A 21,149-nucleotide genomic window follows, 5' to 3' on the forward strand; every position below is an offset into this window, starting at 1 on the left:
GCTTCCACATAGCCTTCCTCATCAGACATGTCGACACAAGTGTACCGACACACCACACACACAGGGAATGCCCATTTTGAAGACAGTTCCCCCACCAGGCCCTTAGGAGAGACAGAGAGAGAGTATGCCAGCACACACCCCAGTGCTATAAACCCAGGAATAACACAGTAACTTAATGTTAACCCAGTAGCTGCTGTTTATATATTGTTTTCTGCGTCTAATTATGTGCCCCCCCCTCTCTTTTTACCCTCTTCTACCGTGTATCTGCAGGGGAGAGCCTGGGGAGCTTCCTCTCAGCGGAGCTGTGGAGAAAAAATGGCGCTGGTGAGTGCTGAGGAAGAAGCTCCGCCCCCTCGGCGGCGGGCTTCTGTCCCGCTTAAATATGCAATTTGTTGGCGGGGGCTCATACATATATACAGTGCCCAGCTGTATATATGTTAAACTTTTGCCAAAAAAGGTCCCAAATGCTGCCCAGGGCGCCTCCCCCTAGCCCTGCACCCTTACAGTGACCGGAGTATGGCCCTCATTCCAAGTTGTTCGCTCGCAAGCTGCTTTTAGCAGCATTGCACACGCTAAGCCGCCGCCTACTGGGAGTGAATCTTAGCTTATCAAAATTGCGAACGAAAGATTAGCAGAATTGCGAAGACACTTCTTAGCAGTTTCTGAGTAGCTCCACACTTACTCGGCAACTGCGATCAGTTCAGTCAGTTTCGTTCCTGGTTTGACGTCACAAACACACCCAGCGTTCGCCCAGACACTCCCCCGTTTCTCCAGCCACTCCCGCGTTTTTCCCAGAAACTGTAGCGTTTTTTCACACACACCCATAAAACGGCCAGTTTCCGCCCAGAAACACCCACTTCCTGTCAATCACATTACGATCACCAGAACGAAAAAAAAACCTCGTAATGCCGTGAGTAAAATTCCTAACTGCATAGCAAATTTACTTGGCGCAGTGCGAACATTGCGCATGCGCAATTAGCGGAAAATCGCTGCGATGCGAAGAAAATTACCAAGCGAACAACTCGGAATGACCACCTATGTGAGGTGTGTGGGAGCAATGGCGCACAGCTGCAGTGCTGTGCGTTACCTCAGTGAAGAACGGAGTCTTCTGCCGCCTGTGAAGTCTTCTTTGCTTCTCATACTCACCCGGCTTCTGTCTTCCGGCTCTGTGAGGGGGACGGCGGCGCGGCTCTGGGATCGGACGGCGAGGGTGAGATCCTGCGTACGATCCCTCTGGAGCTAATGGTGTCCAGTAGCCTAAGAAGCAGGACCTAGCTTCAGAGAGTAGGGCTGCTTCTCTCCCCTCAGTCCCACAATGCAGGGAGTCTGTTGCCAGCAGAGCTCCCTGAAAATAAAAAACCTAACAAAATACTTTCTCTCAGCAAACTCAGGAGAGCTCACTGAAAAGCACCCAGCTCGTCTGGGCACAGTATCAACACACCAGTGCACACCAGAACCTAAATTATTTCTTAAAGTGCCCATGTCTCCTGCGGAGCCCGTCTATCCCCATGGTCCTTACGGAGTCCCCAGCATCCACTAGGACGTTAGAGAAATAGTACTTTTTTATCCAAACCATCCAGTAAGATTGTGGTGGAGGAGTCTAAATATAATCAACTGCACACGATATAATGGGAAACATTTTAAGCAAAAAGTAATTACATAGCTAACTTTCACAATTTGGCAATATATATGTAGGGCAAAATTGGATAAATATCAGCTGCTCTGGAATGAAGTTAAATGATCAATTTGCAAGTGGGCTTTGGCTGTTGGTGGGTTGAGTTGTTTAGTACTACAGGGCTCTCTGTTGTGATACTCCCACAATGCTGCTGTTTGGTTACAGGGGTTAAATGTTGGCTGTAAATAAAATCCTACTCTCCTACTCTCATGGAATGCCAGGGATATTTCAGAATGTTAGGGAGCTCTTCTGGATTCCCGAGTAGACCAGCCTACCAGATCCTCCCACTTCCCCCGAAAAGTGGCCAGTGTGGGGATCAATGGCGGATTTGCAGCACCATGTCTCCATACCCCCAATCCAGCAAGCATGATTAAATCATGGCAAATCATACAAGAATTTACTTGAATTGCAACTAGACAAAACTGCAAAAGGATATAATTTTATTTATCACTTAGTCATTACAACTACAGTGTGCTGGCTACACACAGCGATGCAATATGCTGCTCAGCAATAACCACAAACTACAGTACAGTAGGTTTGCGGTAACATCCAAGCGACATACACCATTGCTGTCTGTGTGCATAGCATGGCTGGTACAACATAGGGACAAATGAGAAATACTGCAGTTCAGTGCGGTTGTTGTTTTTTTGGAGTTGTGTTGCATTTGGAAGACCCTTAAGGTGGAATTAACCTTTAATTGCTTGTCTCTTATTGAGAATGCTCAGTTCTCGAGTGAGATCATAGTAAATGAGATAAAAGTGCTATAAAAACAGCTATCACTGGGTTAGAATATTATAAATAATTAAAAACAAAAACACACTAGACGAAAACAAAGTGCCAACAGATTTATTACTTTTTGTACAAAGTATAAAATGTTTCCCTAACATTTCTATTGAACTTATAATTTATGCAAGCAGCAGGTTTTTTTTCTGAGGTATTTTTATACAGTAAACAAAACATCTCCTTAATAAATAAAAACACTCTAAGGCAATGTTTAAAATTCTAAACAAGGTCAACAATAAGAGGGCTTCTCTTTAGAATTACAGACAACAGCAGCTGTCTTACATGTCTTCAACATATATTTCAAATGTTCCACAAATGTTTTTATGCAGAAATACATACACCGTAGGAAATAAGAGTAGAATTGCTCAGCAATTGGAAAAAGCACAAACACTTTATATAAAGGTTCCATTTCTATTTACATTAAGGCTCCTTTCAATTCTTGGAAAAGGAACCAGTCATTGATCAAAAATAATTTTTATAATGTAAATTGATGTACCACTTCTATTAAATATTTTATAGGGTTCATACTGCTGACAACATAAAATATATTGATTTTGTTCAATTTTAAAGAGTAAATATAAACAATTTTTTATATTGTATTAGGCATGCGCCTAGGCTGCCTCTAATGCAGGGGTGGGGAACTTTTGGCCCTCCAGCTGTTGTTGAACTACACATCCCAGCATGCCCTGCTACAATTTTGCTATTTGGCCATGCTAAAACTATTGCAAGGCATGCTGGGATGTGTAGTTCAACAACAGCTGGAGGGCCAAAGGTTCCCCATCCCTGCTCTAATGTAAACACAGGCCTGGGTACCTCCTAAAGGCCCAAGTGGTTTAGTATCTTCATACAGAATAAGTTTAGTAACATTAAATGGAAAAGAGAGGCATTCTTGAAATTACACATTAAGTAAAGCATGCATTTGTTTCTCATAGGCTAGATTTTCAGGTAAAAAAAAAAAATCTTTACTAAAACTTTGAGGGAAATAATTATAATTTTAATTAATTTAATAAAATAGTACAATTCATTTAAATATCAGCCCAGAGAACAGAATACCTAAACATTAACACTTTTATGCAAGGGTGAAACACTATCTTAATTCCGGTTTCTGAAAATAAAAAAATGGAAATACAATGACAATATACTGTGCTTATTGGTTTAACAGCTGTAAATGCCATCTATCTGATAAACCCCTTGAACAATGGGAAGGTCATCATTTCTAATTCGATCTGGTGGATTATAATGTTTGATGCTGCAGAGAATGACAGTAAACATCAGTGATAGAGTGTAAAATCTCCTATGCAGAGATAAAGTGGTATCTGCAGTACAGTATGCAGAAGGACACCGCTAGTGCTGCCCGATGCCTAGAGGGAGATATGGTAAGGCATATGCGACCAATACGCTAATGCCATTTTTCGAGTGCAATTTCAAAAATGAAAGCTAAACTCCAGGGGCACTGCCGTGCTCCATAGTAAAATGTGCTTTCCGGTACGTAGTATACAGATAGTAAAAATTTGTATAAATAGAGAGATTTATAGTTCTGGATATAGAATGAGAAATAAAATCACATGTAGTACTTGCTCTTAGAACTGAAAGTTTTAGCAAGATATTTAAAACAGCTGATTGTTTTCAACACATTTTCAGATACAGTCCCTTTGATTTGGATACATATAATGGCAATAATACAGGCACAGGATGAAGAAACACATCACTACTACCAGAAAAAAGAAGAATGGTCCAGAACAGACTATAAAGGTGAAGGGCTGTTATTTTACTCGTTATTAACATATTCCAAGATGTTCTACCTTAAATATACCAGTAGCATTTTATTTTAACAAATACTGTAGCTCTAAAAGTGGTATACTAAAAAGAACCAAAGAGACAAAAAATTAAAAAATCATACAAAATGTAAAACTCTGTTGTAATCAACAACATCATCATTGCAATACTAAATAAAACCGCCTGCGAGGCTTGGTCACACCCTGTTAGAAAAAATAACTGCTAATAATAGTGTTGTCTATATAGAAAGTACTCTTCCTAAGACACAATGGTCCATTCAATTACTTGAACTGCATGATCTTAAAGAAGGAATATAAAAGTATTCCACAATTAAAAATGTCTGACTTTGGCACATAAACAACTCCACTTTAAATTAGGGTTTTGTAATCTTTTTTTTCTTCTTCTTTTAAATGTGCCCTCATGTTATGATAATACCTCCTAGAGTATATTAATTTGTACGAAGTTCTTACTAATGTTTGTTACTTTATGCCAAGACAATTCTAAAAAGCTCAGATTCGTTTTGTGCAGATTCGATCATGTGCTGCATAGGTTCTCAAACTCGGTCCTCAGGACCCCACATGGGGCACGTTTTGCAGGTCTCCTCAGAATCACAAGTGAAATAATTAGCTCTACCTGTGGACCTTTTAAAATGTGTCAGTGAGTAATTAATACACCTGTGCACCTGCTGTGTTACCTGCAAAACATGCACTGTGTGGGGCCCTGAGGACAGAGTTTGAGAACCTGTGATGTACTGTACTATGTTATTAAGTTATATTTAACAGACTGAAGTACCCAGCCGATCCATTGAAGGTATCCTGTGAGATGCACATACCACAGGTTTAGAGTTTAGGCTTTAATTAACACAATATAAAATGAATTAAAATGTGCTTGTCATGTACATTTTTAAAATTCTAATACTAACAATACAGCCTGAGGCTAATACGCATGGCAGATCCGAGAGATGGTCCAAGTGAGAATTTGTCAATTTCCCTGCTGTGGGGCCATAATGAGTAGTGGGCAAAGGTCAACATGATGATGCAAAACGCGTCATATGTTTTGGTTGGCAGAGGACATAAATCATATCATTATGGCTTGTCCACCATGTACTTTATGGAGCTTCTCTCGTCCTAGAGGAAGTTTGAATAAAAGCCTAATTTTAATGTACAGCTATTAAAACACCTACTATTTATTAAGAAAATCAGCTATATAACAATGACCTTTCATCTCTATCAAGTACTTATCACAAATAATTGTAGGCATTATTTAAATGAGCTGTTGATATAGGCTGTATATATGATCATTCAGATAAAGCTGGCCGACTTCCTGTATTGCGATAATGTCACATTATGTTTATCAGGAGCACAATGAGCATTCTGCCAGTACATGGGTTGGTCACTCTCTTACTAATACAAACTACCAATGCCTAACATCTCACAGACATGTAAATAGGAGACAATCAAAAACTATGACGGTCACATTCAGAAAATACGTATCTCCCAATTGTTCTGCTTTCAGCGAGACAGTCCCACTTTTCGATTACTGTTACTGCCATCCCAACCGAGGGTCAATGTGTTTCACAGGGGGGGAAATTTGGGGGAACACACACAGACAGTGGGGGAAGAGCCTAGGGAGCAGCGCAGCCTCTCTGGGAGTGCTGGACATGCCGCCAGAGTGATGGAAATGGGGCTGTGCTGTGAGGCCATGCCCCCTTTGCAGGCAAGTGCGGGGTCCAGAATTTTAATTGAAAAATGTTGGGAGGTAAGATAAATACAACATATGATTATTTATATGCTGTCTGTTCCAATATAGTAGATTACAGGTACTCTGAGATATGCATAGTCCTTTTCACCTAGCCATAAATAAGTACACTATTGTATTCTCTTTTATCTACATGCATCTTAACCAAAACTACTTGCAGAATTGCATTGGGTTGTAATGACACATTGAACACTTTCATAACATACCTGAAAGAGGATATACACCAAAGTATCAGTTTTGTATAAATGCAATTTATACACTTTCAGAATCCATATGTGACTCTCTGGATCCTGCTAGACAGTACCTAACAATCAATAAATACACAAACATACCTGAACGCTTATCAACCACTCCTTCACCTCTAAGCGTTTGGTGTTTTCAAGTTAACAACCAAAGAAGCTTCAAAGAAATGACATTCTTTTTTATATGCTGATTTTGCACCTGATTCAATAGTTGTCACTCTGCAAAACGCGTGAGTAACACACTATACTGTCACATACTGTATATGTGAAAGGCCCTATAGAAACCTATGAGCTGCTGTTTTGTGTTTTTATTTGCATACCACTGACCAAGCCCTAATTCCTTTAATACAGATTCACTTTGAGTGGCAATCACAGTTTCTAACGCGTTTGTGTCTAATGCGTGCAACACTTATGTAATGTGTGTTGCAGAACAGTTAGTAAAAAAAAAAAGTGTGTTGTTGTTGTTTTGGGGGCCAAAGCAAATGACATATATGTTTGTTTGCAAAGCAAGTCTGTCATACTGGCAGACAGATTATACAGTTCATAGTACAATTGTGGTCACAAAAATAAAGGACGCAGAGGAGACACAAGTCCCTCGGTACACATTCTACACCTACTACTAGAAAAAGGACACAGTATTACAAGCTAATCGCACAAATAATACGGTATACACAGAACATCACAGGACATTCTTCTTTGCTGTATATTTCTGCAAGCAAAACACACAACAGTCTGTGCCTTAGCTTTTGTCATATATACATAGCTACACACAAAACTACACGAACCACATTATTAAATGCATACTTGATAAGTGAACTGTGTAATGCCATTTATGACCAGAACAACATGGTTCCCAGGCCTTGAAATGTTGTCTAAATGTTTTGCAGCTTGTCTCTCAAGTATGTCTTTAGCTATAACACAATAATATAACCTAATCAATATTACTGAAGCTATACCGCAACTCCAGAAAGTTCAATAATCAATATTTAGTTGTTTTTATTTTCTTTAAAACTTTCAAAAAGATAAATTGTCCCAAAATTCTTTCTGCAAAAATAAATCTGTTACTGAAACACTTTTACAAATTATACACTAAAACGACATAATCCATCATCAAATAACCTGTATTTTAAGATGGTGTACACATACTACTTAATAACACATTAGTATTTTACTATTTGTTCTATTTATTATTTAAATCCTACTTTTAGCAGGTATCTTTAAGTACAAGGTGCAAATAGCACACATTAACCCATTGCAAGCAATCTTCACTGATCTGAACAATGGAATTGAACTTTAATGTATCTTCCAAATGATGATCATTCAAAGTACTTATACCTTTTAAAGGGAAACTGAATGCACAATACAGGTTACTTCATATAAAAGAGGCACTACACAAAGATACATGTTAATATTTTGTTATTTCCCCCTCAAAAATCCATAAGTAAGAGGATTTGGAGGGAGGGGGAAGGGGGGTTGGATCTGCATCATGGAGGGCTGTCCTTTATCCCCCTCTGGTCCCCTGAAATTACCTGCCAATGGCAAGATGTCTGAAGTACATGACATTCATTCACTGATGCTTTGCTATGCAGAGCAGCAGTGAGTAGGACATACCTTCCAGTAGGGAAATTTAGCTCTGTTGGGAGGTGCGATTGTGTGCTTATCAGGACTAGATACTGTATATACAAGGTCTGACAGTTAAGTTTGTGAACTCAACACCGTAAAAGTGATAAATACCTTATTGCTGAATATCACTGTGGTTGCCTTCAAAGTACTTGCCTTGGAAAGCTATGCAACAATGAAAGCACCTAGGCCACCCTTCAAAACAATTTTGGAACTGGTTTTGTGGAATGGCCTTTAGACCTGCTGTTTTATTACTCCTGATGTCATCAAAATGTCTTTCTATCAATATTTCCTTTATCTTCGGTAACAGAAAAAAGTAATTGGGGCCAGATCCGGTGAATATGGAGGGTGTTCCAACGCAGTTATTTGTTTACTAGCTAAAAACAGTGCCGTGTGAGCAGGTGCATTGTCGTGATGCAAGATCTATGAGTTGTTGGCAAAAAGTTCAGCTCATTTCAGTCTTACTGTTTCATGCAGCCTCAATTAAGATTTTCCTTACTGTTTCGCTGTTGATGTTCACTCGCTCGGTTATGCTCCTGACAGCCAGTCGACAATTTTCATGCACAATTTGATGAACTTTTGCAATGTTTCCTTCAGTTCTGCTCGTTGCTAGCCATCCTGATCTCTCATCATCAGTGACACTTTCTCTTCAATCAGAAAAACGTTTCACCGACTTGTATGTTTTCATCATAGCATTATCCCTGAAAACTTGTACTAAATTTAATGTTCATTCATTGCTCTAATTCAAGCTTCGACATTCTTGCAACGGCATGTCAAAACACAAACAGACAATAATAGACACCACTCAGGAAGGGACTAACGTAGATCAACAACAGCACAGCTGTGAAACACCGATATGCCAACGTCATCAAACCATACTGAGGTTTCTGTCCAGTTCTGCCGTGGAAAGCATAGGGTGGCGAGTTCACAAACTTAATTCTCAGACCTTGTAAGTTGGAGATTTCTTCATGGCAAGCATCTTTTTTTCCTGTGCACATGACACTTCCTTTTAGTAATTTCCTTTGAAGGGCACTAGAATCAGCCTACCTGAGCCTAACCTTGGCGAAATAGGAGCAGTTCTTCCAGTGAGATAAAGGCAGGATATTAAATCTAAAATAAAACTTACAGATCATGTGAGTATAACACATCTATAAATGCTGTAGTAACTTATTGCTCTATTCTGTACAATAGACATCCTCAGACTTTGTGTTGTATACTGCCCCTTTTATGGTCAATGAGTGCACATTTCTATGATCACTTCTAATCGGTTCCTCTACACTAAACTTTGAAGCCTACTTATTGCTTTACACAATGTATGTGTGTATATATATATATATATATATATATAAAATTATATATAGAAATATATATATATTTATATAGATATGTAGATATATATATAGTTACACACATACATTCACACTAAAAGTCACCAATTTCACAACACAATAAAACACTGCATTCAATTTTCCCCCTTAGCATAACCAGACGCACAGTGTAGGCAGCTATACTGTGGCTGGACACAATATGATTGTTAAGAAAACAAACTCATCATCACTGAAGCGCATAAGAAGCTTCAATGCATTTAGGCGATGGATAAACATTTAAGGACCACTAAATCCGCCCTGATACAGTACATTCATGATGAACTGAGTATAAACCTGACATTTACTTTCTTCATGTTGTTTGCCAAAAAGAACACCAACAGTTAGGTACGTAAAATCACCCGGATTTACAAAACCTAATACTGTATATCAATATCTTACATACTATGTAATAGCATGTACAAGAGCATTAAAAACTACTGAAGGTCCCTCTCTATTTTGCATCTAACATAGGGTGTTCCTTTCATATTTACAATGGAATTACATTTTAAAATGCAGAAAGTTAAAACATAGAAAAAAAACTAAAACTATTAAATGTACAATAAGTGCAAAAAAATCACTTGTATAGTAGCTATACAAAAGTAGATTGAATAGTTAAGTATACGTTTGTGTGGTCACCTATCCTCAGCAAAAGCTTAAGCAATGGCTTGGATTTAAGGTATAGTACGTAAGCATATATAAAACTTTAGTACACAGAGCTGACAAAACTGACAATATAGATTTTTTACAACAATATACAGTAGAAAATAGAAAACTCTATCCACGTGAATCTTTTCCCCACAATACTAAAGAGTCAATCAAAGGAAACAGTTTGATGGACTGTACTAAGTTTTCTTACTAAATAACTGAAAAAAGCATAAGGTACAGCAGTTGGCTAAATCTGTAAAAGTGAGCTTGTGTTATATACTGTACAACAGGATTAATCCCTGTAACGTTCTGTAGGTCTCTCTAGCACATAAGGTCATTTTAAAAGTCAGACATTGAAAATGCGGCCGCTAGAAAGACATTTTGATTGAAAAGTTTTCTCCTTTTACATCTGACGTCTCATGTGCATCCAAAAGTGTCTAAACAGTCAGCACTGTTGCGCTCTTAGCACAACTGCAATGCTCACTGTATTTATAAAACAAGTAGGTTTGAAGTCTTCAAAGGTTTCTGCATCTTATCTCATTGTAGTCCAAATCCTTCTGTGTTGGAAATGGCAATTGTAAGCTTTTGTTTCAATTCTTTCTTCGTTTTATAGGGAGGCAAACATAGCTGATTAAAGCACGTATGTGCCGTTGGCAACCTGGAATAAATAAAACAATTAACATACACATTATATATATATATATATACACACACACACATATATATATATATATATATACAAAAAACACAACAATGTAAAACAGAAAACATAGGATAAAAGCTATATTTTAAGTATATTGAAGTGAATTTATAATGAATCCTGTTTACTTTCCAGTTGGCCACTTTATTATATGTAATCAGCCAACCATGTGGTAGGTTTCGTTAGGGGCTAACTCAGGTAGGATGGCAAATCGAGATCCAACCTGAATTTTTATGATGCGTAGCGCCCGAACTTTCTGCGGTGGGGGGGGGGGGGGGGGGTGTTGGCTCAGAAAAAGTGATCGCCTCTGCCTATCAATCAGGCAAAGGCAGTCGCGGGGAAGGGGAGGGGGGGGGGGGGGGGCGGCTACGCTCCGTTTCCAGGAAGATGGAGCATTGCAGGGCGGCAAGAATGGTGGGCGGTGCAGCGCGAATTGAAGCGTGTCATGGACATGATCGCGGCAGCTGTGTGACGTCATGGGTAAGGTGGCGCCGGGTCTCCTGCGGGCGCAGCTAAGCTGCGCCGGCAGGAGGCATCAAGAATTATTACTATGAAGCAGAAATTGCAAGGCATTCACAATTTCTGCTTCATCAAGGGGTGAGGCGACGGTCAGCATGCTGGGCGGCCCCCAGCATGCGATCCATGATTAGCAGAATTTGCTATCCTTACTGAATTAGCCCCTTAGACCGTGGAATAATTATTGGCACCAGACAGGATGGTGTCAGCATCTCGTAAACTTGTTATCTCCTGGAACTATTATGTGGAACAGTCTCCAGAGTTTACAGGGAATAATGCGGAAACCAAAAATCGACACTGAGAGGGGTCAGAGGAAAATGGCCAGACAGTCTAGGAAGGAGAAAGTAACAGTGATACACAGAAGAGCATCGCTGAATGCACAGGACATAAAACCTTTAAAGTGGATAAATTATGGTGGAAGAAGACCACTCTGAGTACCACTCATGCCAGCTAAGAACCAGAAACTTAGGCTACAGTGAGAACAAAGCCAAAATGGAAAGCTGAAGACTATAAATACATTGTCTGATCTGGCAAATTTAGTTTTCTGCTGCAACATTCAACTGGTAGGGTCAGAATTTGACATAAACAGCACACAGTAAATCCATCCTGCATTGTTTCAATAGCTCAGGCTTGTGGTATTGATGTAATGGAGTAAAGAAACCAAACAGAAAACATGTGAAGACAGGCTGTAGCCTGGGAGGGAAATAGTACTGCTATAGTGACAACATGGCAGCTGGGATGAGGTGCTCAGGGCACACATGTCAACGGTCATTACTTCTTTGTGTCTCCCAATCTCCATTCTAGCAGCAGGGTAAAGTTATCAGTGCTACATAATTTCTAGAATATGTCTCTAGAAAAGATAGTTGTGCTGCTAAAGTTTTTATATAGTGCTAAAGCATGGGGAAGGGATGATCAGAGGGGGAGAGAGGGACTACAGTGCTAAAACATAGATGAAGGGATAATCTGAGGGGAGAGATGCACTACAGCACTATAGTATAGGGCAGTGGTTCTGAAACTTTTTTGAATCACGAAACCCTAGAGTATCAGAATTTTTTTCACGGTGCCCCTAGTCCAAAAGTTTCTTATTGAGAAATTTAAGAACAAACATTATATTAAGTACATTGGTTTTATATGTCATCCTTAGGTTCAGTTGTGTGGTGAGGGACAAGATTTGCTTTTGTTTGTCCACATAGTTTTGCCTAATACATTGACCATAAATAATTTGAATTGGTCCTGGATCATCAATCCAAGGCACCCCAGGGTGCCACGGCACACAGTTTGAGAACCACTGGCATAGGGAAAGGGATAATTTGGAGGTAAAGAGAGAGAGAGAGAGAGAGAGAGAGAGACACTGCAGGGCTTCAGTAACTGGAAAGGAACAGTCATGGTGAAGAGACCTATGGACATAGTGGTGAGAAATATTAGTGGGAGACACAAGGACACAGTGGACAGTTTGCAAGAATGTATACACAACACATTATATGTACATGAATTTAGCCAAGTGTAACTGACACAAAGTCATTTTGGGAAGATGTCTTGAGTACTTTGTAAACTGAGTATTAGTAGTAGGACGTGTGTGTAAATGAGAAGATAACTGGGATTTAGATGGTACAAGATTGTTGGCTGACAATACGTAATACATGATTACCAATTAGCTGATGTTTCATTTTTTGATATCTTGAAATTCAAGTCCGCCATCCCTCCAACTGGCACCCTGTCACTTCCTGTAGCAAAGTGTAGCAATTTCTTCTGAAGATCAAGAGGAAATCCAAGAACAACATCCCAAAAATATCTGTAAAAGTATTAATAGTGTTATAATTCTGTTACATAAGGCAATTTTTGCAGTCTAATGGTTTGTTTTAATTGTAAAAGTTATCTGATGATTGATTAGGACCCACACTATTTGCATTTAAACCATACTAAGATAAGTATATTCATCAATTGCTACTGTATGTGTGTTTCTGCACTTCTCAGTGTGGTTCCTAATATTTGCAAAGATACAGGAAAGGTGAAAAGCTTTTAATAGGATCAAACATTCACAGCGGGGCTGACAAATTTAGGAAGGACTGAAAATAAGAATTTACTTACCGATAATTCTATTTCTCATAGTCCGTAGTGGATGCTGGGGACTCCGTAAGGACCATGGGGAATAGCGGCTCCGCAGGAGACTGGGCACATCTAAAGAAAGCTTTAGGACTAACTGGTGTGCACTGGCTCCTCCCCCTATGACCCTCCTCCAAGCCTCAGTTAGGATACTGTGCCCGGACGAGCGTACACAATAAGGAAGGATTTTGAATCCCGGGTAAGACTCATACCAGCCACACCAATCACACCGTATAACTTGTGATCTGAACCCAGTTAACAGTATGATAACAGAGGAGCCTCTGAAAAGATGGCTCCCAACAATAATAACCCGATTTTTGTAACAATAACTATGTACAAGTATTGCAGACAATCCGCACTTGGGATGGGCGCCCAGCATCCACTACGGACTATGAGAAATAGAATTATCGGTAAGTAAATTCTTATTTTCTCTAACGTCCTAAGTGGATGCTGGGGACTCCGTAAGGACCATGGGGATTATACCAAAGCTCCCAAACGGGCGGGAGAGTGCGGATGACTCTGCAGCACCGAATGAGAGAACTCCAGGTCCTCCTCAGCCAGGGTATCAAATTTGTTGAATTTAGCAAACGTGTTTGCCCCTGACCAAGTAGCTGCTCGGCAAAGTTGTAAAGCCGAGACCCCTCGGGCAGCCGCCCAAGATGAGCCCACTTTCCTTGTGGAACGGGCTTTTACAGATTTTAGCTGTGGCAGGCCTGCCACAGAATGTGCAAGCTGAATTGTACTACAAATCCAACGAGCAATAGTCTGCTTAGAAGCAGGAGCACCCAGCATGTTGGGTGCATACAGGATAAACAGCGAGTCAGATTTCCTGACTCCAGCCGTCCTGGAAACATATTTTCAGGGCCCTGACAACATCCAGCAACTTGGATTCCTCCAAGTCCCTAGTAGCCGCAGGCACCGCAATAGGTTGGTTCAGGTGAAAACGCTGGAACCACCTTAGGGAGAAACTGAGGACGAGTACTCAATTCCGCCCTGTCCGAATGGAAAATCAGATAAGGGCTTTAACAGGATAAAGCCGCCAATTCTGACACGCGCCTGGCCCAGGCCAGGGCCAACAGCATGACCACTTTCCATGTGAGATATTTTAACTCCACAGATTTAAGTGGTTCAAACCAATGTGACTTTTGGAACCCAAACTACATTGAGATCCCAATTTGCCACTGGAGGCACAAAAGGAGGCTGTATATGCAGTACCCCTTTTACAAACGTCTAAACTTCAGGGACTGAAGCTAGTTCTTTTTTGGAAGAAAATTGACAGGGCCGAAATCTGAACCTTAATGGACCCCAATTTCAGGCCCATAGACTCTCCTGTTTGCAGGAAATGTAGGAATCGACCCAGTTGAATTTCCTCCGTCGGGCCTTACTGGCCTCGCACTACGCAACATATTTTCGCCAATTGCGGTGATAATGTTTTTGCGGTTACATCCTTCCTGGCTTTTGATCAGGATAGGGATGACTTCATCCGGAATGCCTTTTTTCCTTCAGGATCCGGTGTTCAACCGCCATGCCGTCAAACGCAGCCGCGGTAAGTCTTGGAACAGACAGGGTCCTTGCTGGAGCAGGTCCCTTCTTAGAGGTAGAGGCCACGGATCCTCCGTGAGCCTCTCTTGAAGTTCCGGTTACCAAGTCCTTCTTGGCCAATCCGGAGCCACGAATATAGTGCTTTCTCCTCTCCATCTTATCAATCTCAGTACCTTGGGTATGAGAGGCAGAGGAGGGAACACATACACTGACTGGTACATTCACTGTGTTACCAGAGCGTCTACAACTATTGCCTGAGGGTCTCTTGACCTGGCGCAATACCTGTCGAGTTTTTTAATACATGTGGACGACTTCTGGGTGAAGTCCCCACTCTCCCGGGTGGAGGTCGTGCTGAGGAAGTCTGCTTCCCAGTTGTCCACTCCCGGAATGAATACTGTAGACAGTGCTATCACATGATTTTCCGCCCAGCGAAGAATCCTTGCAGCTTCTGCCATTGCCCTCCTGCTTCTTGTGCCACCCTGTCTGTTTACGTGGGTGACTGCCATGATGTTGTCCGACTGGATCAACACCGGCTGACCTTGAAGCAGAGGTGTCGCTAAGCTTAGAGCATTGTAAATGGCCCTTAGCTTCAGGATATTTATGTGAAGTGATGTATCCAGGCTTGACCCCAAGCCCTGGATATTCCTTCCCTGTGTGACTGCTCCCCCGCCTCGCAGGCTGGCATCCGTGGTCACCAGGACCCAGTCCTGAATGCCGAATCTGCAGCCCTCTAGAAGATGAGCACTCTGCAACCACTACAGGAAGGATACCCTTGTCCTTGGTGACAGGGTTATCCGCTGATGCATCTGAAATGCGACCCGGACCATTTGTCCAGTAGGTTCCACTGGAAAGTTCTTGCGTGGAATCTAACGAATGGGATTGCTTCGTAGGAAGCCACCATTTTTACCCAGAACCCTTGTGCATTGATGCACTGAGACTTGGTTCGGTTTTAGGAGGTTCCTGATTAGCTCGGATAACTCCCTGGCTTTCTCTTCCAGGAGAAACACCTTTTTTTTGGACTGTGTCCAGGATCATCCCTAGGAAACAGAAGACAAGTCGTCGGAACCAGCTGCGATTCTGGAATATTGAGAATCCAATCGTGCTGCCGCAACACTACCTGAGATAGTGCTACACCGACCTCCAACTGTTCCCTGGATCTTACCCGTATCAGGGAATCGTCCAAGTAAGGGATAACTAAAATTCCCTTCCTTCGAAGGGATATCATTTCGTCCATTACCTTGGTAAAGACCCGGGGTGCCGTGGACCATCCCTCCGGCAGCGTCTGAACTGATAGTGACAGTTCTGTACCATAACCTGAGGTACCCTTGGTGAGAAGGGTAAATTTTGACATGAAGGTAAGCATCCTTGATGTCCCGAGACATCATGTAGTCCCCTTCTTCCAGGTTCGCAATCACTGCTCTGAGTGACTCAATCTTGAATTTGAACCTCTGTATGTAAGTGTTCAAAGATTTTAGATTTAGAATCGGTCTCACCGAGCCGTCTGGCTTCGGTACCACAATAGTGTGGAATAATACCCCGTTCCCTGTTGCAGGAGGGGTACCTCGATTATCACCTGCTGGGAATACAGCTTGTGAATGGCTTCCAAAACTGCCTCCCTGTCAGAGGGAGACGTCGGTAAAGCCGACTTTTGGAAACGGCGAGGGGGAGACGTCTCGAATTCCAATATGTACCCCTGAGATATTACCTGAAGGATCCAGGGGTCTACTTGCGAGTGAGCCCACTGCGCACTGAAATTCATTGAGAACGGGCCCCCACCGTGCCTGAGCTTGTAAAGCCCTAGCGTCATACTGAGGGCTTGGCAGAGGCGGGAAAGGGTTTCTGTTCCTGGGAACTGGCTGATCTCTGCAGCCTTTTTCCTCTCCCTCTGTCATGAGCAGAAAAGAGGAACCTTTTGTCCGCTTGCCAAAAAAGGACTGCGCCTGATAATACGGTGTCTTATTTTGAGAGGCGACCTGGGGTACAAACGTGGATTTCCCAGCTGTTGCCGTGGCCACCAGGTCTAAAAGACCGACCCAAAATGTCCCCACCTGACCAATTTACTGGTAGACTTGGACAACGCACTTATACTTGATGCCAGTCGGCAATTATTCCGCTGTGCATCATGCATATATAGAAATGCATCTTTTAAATGCTCTATAGGCAATAATATACTATCCTTATCTAGGATATCAATATTTCCAGTCAGGGAATCCGACCATGCCAACCCAGCACTGCACCTCCAGGCTGAGGCGATAGCTGGTCGCAGTATAACACCAGTATGTGTGTAAATACCTTTTTGGATACCCTCCTGCTTTCTATCAGCAGGATCCTTAAGGGCGGCCATCTCATGAGAGGGTAGAGCCCTTGTTCTTACAAGCGTGTGAGCGCCTTATCCCCCCTAGGGGGTGTTTCCCAACGCACCCTAACCTCTGGCGGGAAAGGGTATGCAGCCAATACTTTTTAAGAAATTTGTTATCGGGGGGAAACCCACGCATCGTCACACACCTCATTTTATTTCTCAGATTCAGGAAAACTACAGGTAGTTTTTCCCTCACCGAACATAATACCCCTTTTTGGTGGTACTCGTATTATCAGAAATGTATAAAAACATTTTCCATTGTCTCAATCATGTAACGTGTGGCCCTACTGGAAATCACGGTTGTCTCTTCACCGTCGACACAGGAGTCAGTATCCGTGTCGGCGTCTGTATCTGCCATCTGAGGTAACGGCCGCTTTAGAGCCCCTGACGGCCTATGAGACGTCTGGACAGGCACAAGCTGAGTAGCCGGCTGTCTCATGTCAACCACTGTTTTTTTATATAGAGCTGACACTGTCACGTAATTTTCAACAGTACATCCACTCAGGTGTCGACCCCCTAGGGGGTGACATCACTGTTACAGACACTCTGCTCCGTCTCCACATCATTTTTCTCCTCATACATCTCGACACAAACGTACCGACACACAGCACACACACAGGGAATGCTCTGATAGAGGACAGGACCCCACTAGCCCTTTGGGGAGACAGAGGGAGAGTATGCCAGCACACACCAGAGCGCTATATATATACAGGGATAACCTTATATAAGTGTTTTTCCCCTTATAGCTGCGGTATGTTTTAATACTGCGCCTAATTTATGCCCCCCCTCTCTTTTTTAACCCTTTCTGTAGTGTAGTGACTGCAGGGGAGAGCCAGGGAGCTTCCCTCCAACTGAGCTGTGAGGGAAAATGGCGCCAGTGTGCTGAGGAGATAGGCTCCGTCCCCTTTTCGGCAGCCTTATCTCCCGGTTTTTTGTATATTCTGGCAGGGGTTAAATGCATCCATATAGCCCAGGAGCTATATGTGATGCATTCTTTTGCCATCCAAGGTGTTTATTATTGCGTCTCAGGGCGCTCCCCCCCAGCGCCCTGCACCCTCAGTGACCGGAGTGTGAAGTGTGCTGAGAGCAATGGCGCACAGCTGCAGTGCTGTGCGCTACCTTATTGAAGACAGGAACGTCTTCTGCCGCCGATTTTTCCGGACCTCTTCGCTCTTCTGGCTCTGTAAGGGGGCCGGCGGCGCGGCTCCGGGACCCATCCAGGCTGGACCTGTGATCGTCCCTCTGGAGCTAATGTCCAGTAGCCAAGAAGCCCAATCCACTCTGCACGCAGGTGAGTTCGCTTCTTCTCCCCTTAGTCCCTCGATGCAGTGAGCCTGTTGCCAGCAGGTCTCACTGAAAATAACAAACCTAAACTAAAACTTTCACTAAGAAGCTCAGGAGAGCCCCTAGTGTGCACCCTTCTCGTCGGGCACAGAAATCTAACTGAGGCTTGGAGGAGGGTCATAGGGGGAGGAGCCAGTGCACACCAGTTAGTCCTAAAGCTTTCTTTAGATGTGCCCAGTCTCCTGCGGAGCCGCTATTCCCCATGGTCCTTACGGAGTCCCCAGCATCCACTTAGGACGTTAGAGAAAAGATATTTAATAGGGTTATACAACTTTCCCATATTTATACATTGGTGAGGTCCCTCTCATAACGGTCATTGTTTCTCCTTCATCAAGCTGCTAGTCCATGCAAAACTAACAAGTGATAAGAGCCATAACAGGAAAGGCACCGGCATGCTATGGATGCAACTGGCGCCCTAAGGCGGAAACGGTTAGAATCCGTACAGCAGGATGCCAATGGTCAGAATCCTGCTGGATCCCGCCGGAATGTATGGGGGGTTAGAATTAGAGTTAGGCATTTTTGGGAGGGTTAGGGTTAGGCTTCTGGGGTGGGAGGTCAGGGTTAGGCTGTGGGGGTGGGGGCAGTTAGGGTTAGGCTGCAGAAGGGGACAGTTAGGCTGTGGGAGAGGTGGGTTAGGGTTGGGTTTAAATACTTACTGGGAATAGTCGGGACTTTGACTGTCGGGATGCCACTGTTGGCATCCTGACCATCGGGATACTGCCCAACTGCACTAAGGGGGTGCCCAATCCCAGCTTCCTCTACTTTGCAGCACACATGGTGTCATGTTGTCGCGCTGATGACAACGAAAAAGCGCTGACAGGACCAGCCAGCAGACCAAAGATAAACAAGAGAAGGAAGAAGAAGAAAGAAGAAGTGGAGAGGAGACTGAAAGACTGAGGTCAAAGGGAGATTTTAGGTGCCAGTTAAAACTGCAAGATGGGCATCAGGAGACTGCCCAGGGTGCCAATATATTCAGGTAATGCGACTGGTATCATAAAATGTCTGCAAATACAGTGCTACGGAGTATCTCATATGTTAGAAACTCTACAGAGTTCAGAAAGAATTGCCTAAATAATTTCAAATACAACCAGTATCAATTCATTAAATAATAACAATTTAATAAATATATATTACTAAAAATGATTTTACCATAACATAAATGTAGTTGGTTAAAATCACGACAGCCCCATCCGGCACAATTAAAGAAGCAGAATAATTAGTAATATTGTCTATTAAAATCGCAGGTCGATAAGATAAGCTTCACATCCAGCCTGCTCTTACAGTGTTGGCACTACACATATTGGATACCGCCCTTAGTATACATTTATTACTCCTTCAAAGCAGTTACAAATGTAATATATCGGCTCAGACATCTACTGGCTGTGCTAAACATGTTCATATACAGTAATAAAGATGATCATTGGCTTTGGACAAATTCATGCAGGCAACATCTAGCTGTCATTTTAGGCCAGTGCATTGCATCCCTTTAGCTTCTGTTGCTGCGTTGCAAACATCTTTACCAAAACGGACCAGCAGAATTCCTGGTTGACTGTAAGTACCAAGTTCTTGATGAGCACAGCAAATCCTTTTAGTAGAAACTCCCATTAAGTATGAAAGATATTGGTCTGAGGTAGGTCTCTATCATAAAGTATGGACGACAGAGGTTTGAAGTGAGGAGAAATCGGATGTCACATGGCCCTCATTTCCTTACTACAACCGAAACATGCAAGCAACTAGTGGCGTTCTAAGAGAAGAGAAAGCCCATGTGCAGGCTCCTTCCTCTCTGGCAGCGAGTAGACTATGGCCGCGAGCAAGATTCTACTGAGCGTGAGCAGGTCTCCGGTAACATAATGTCTGCACCTTGTTCCCGAGTACATCTCTATATGCGTAAATCGTCAGGAAAATGGCTGCTGCAGCCATTTTGCCACTGTTTTAGGTTTGCAGCGTCAGCTGCCGAGGGACTCTGGAAGGGTAAGTTTAATTATATTGGTGCAGGGTGTGCGGTGTGTGGGCCCTCCTGGAGTCAGGGACCCGTGTCCACTGCACACCTTGCACCCATTATAGATACACCTATGCCAGTGGTTTCCAAACTTTTTTGAATCACGGCACCCTAGAATATCAGAATTTTTTTCACGGCACCCCTAGGCCAAAAATTTCTTATTGAGAAATTTAGAAAGAAATATTACATTAAGTAGATCGCGTTTATAATGTCATCCTTAGGGTCAGTTGTGTGGTGAGGGACAAGATTTGCTTCTGTTTGGCCACATATTTTATGACTGGCAGCCACCAGCGCTGGTTTTGCCTATTATATTGACCATGAATAATTTGAATTGGCCCTGGATCACCAACCCAAGGCACCCCTGCAAGTGTCCCGAGGCACCCCAGGGAGCCACGGCACACAGTTTGGGAACCTCTGACCTATGCAATAAGACAGAGATCTCTATCCCCTTACATCATGATGTGCCTCCGATGACAACCTGGAACACGAGTGGTGATGTGACCATCAGTGTTTCCCTCACCTAGATCATCTCTGCCACATGGCACGTAGTATCAGAGCTTGTATATATGACTTCCCAACGGTACTGCATGCTTAACACATGCTTTTTCAGTTAAAAGTAAATGATAATTAAGAGGTAAATAATAACAATAATAAGAGTAATAATAATAAACTTAAAAGAAGAAAAACAGACCAACAGCAATAGTTAATAATACTGCTAAT

General features: G+C 42.5%; 1 protein-coding gene across 2 annotated transcripts in view; it reads right to left on the reverse strand.

Moving 5' to 3' along the window:
* Positions 1 to 2,507: 2,507 nt before the first annotated feature.
* The window catches only part of HECTD2 (HECT domain E3 ubiquitin protein ligase 2), a 258,294-nt gene continuing 239,652 nt past the window's right edge, over positions 2,508 to 21,149 (reverse strand). For both annotated transcript variants that reach the window (XM_063961662.1, XM_063961660.1), the window contains exons 20-21: positions 12,731 to 12,874; positions 2,508 to 10,524 (exon numbers count right to left, since the gene is read on the reverse strand). In XM_063961662.1, coding sequence (XP_063817732.1) covers positions 10,404 to 10,524; positions 12,731 to 12,874 — 265 coding nt within the window. In that variant the 3' untranslated portion in view covers positions 2,508 to 10,403. The remainder of the gene's footprint in view (positions 10,525 to 12,730; positions 12,875 to 21,149) is intronic.

Source organism: Pseudophryne corroboree, chromosome 3 (genome assembly GCF_028390025.1).
Source record: "Pseudophryne corroboree isolate aPseCor3 chromosome 3, aPseCor3.hap2, whole genome shotgun sequence".
Lineage (NCBI taxonomy): Eukaryota > Metazoa > Chordata > Amphibia > Anura > Myobatrachidae > Pseudophryne > Pseudophryne corroboree.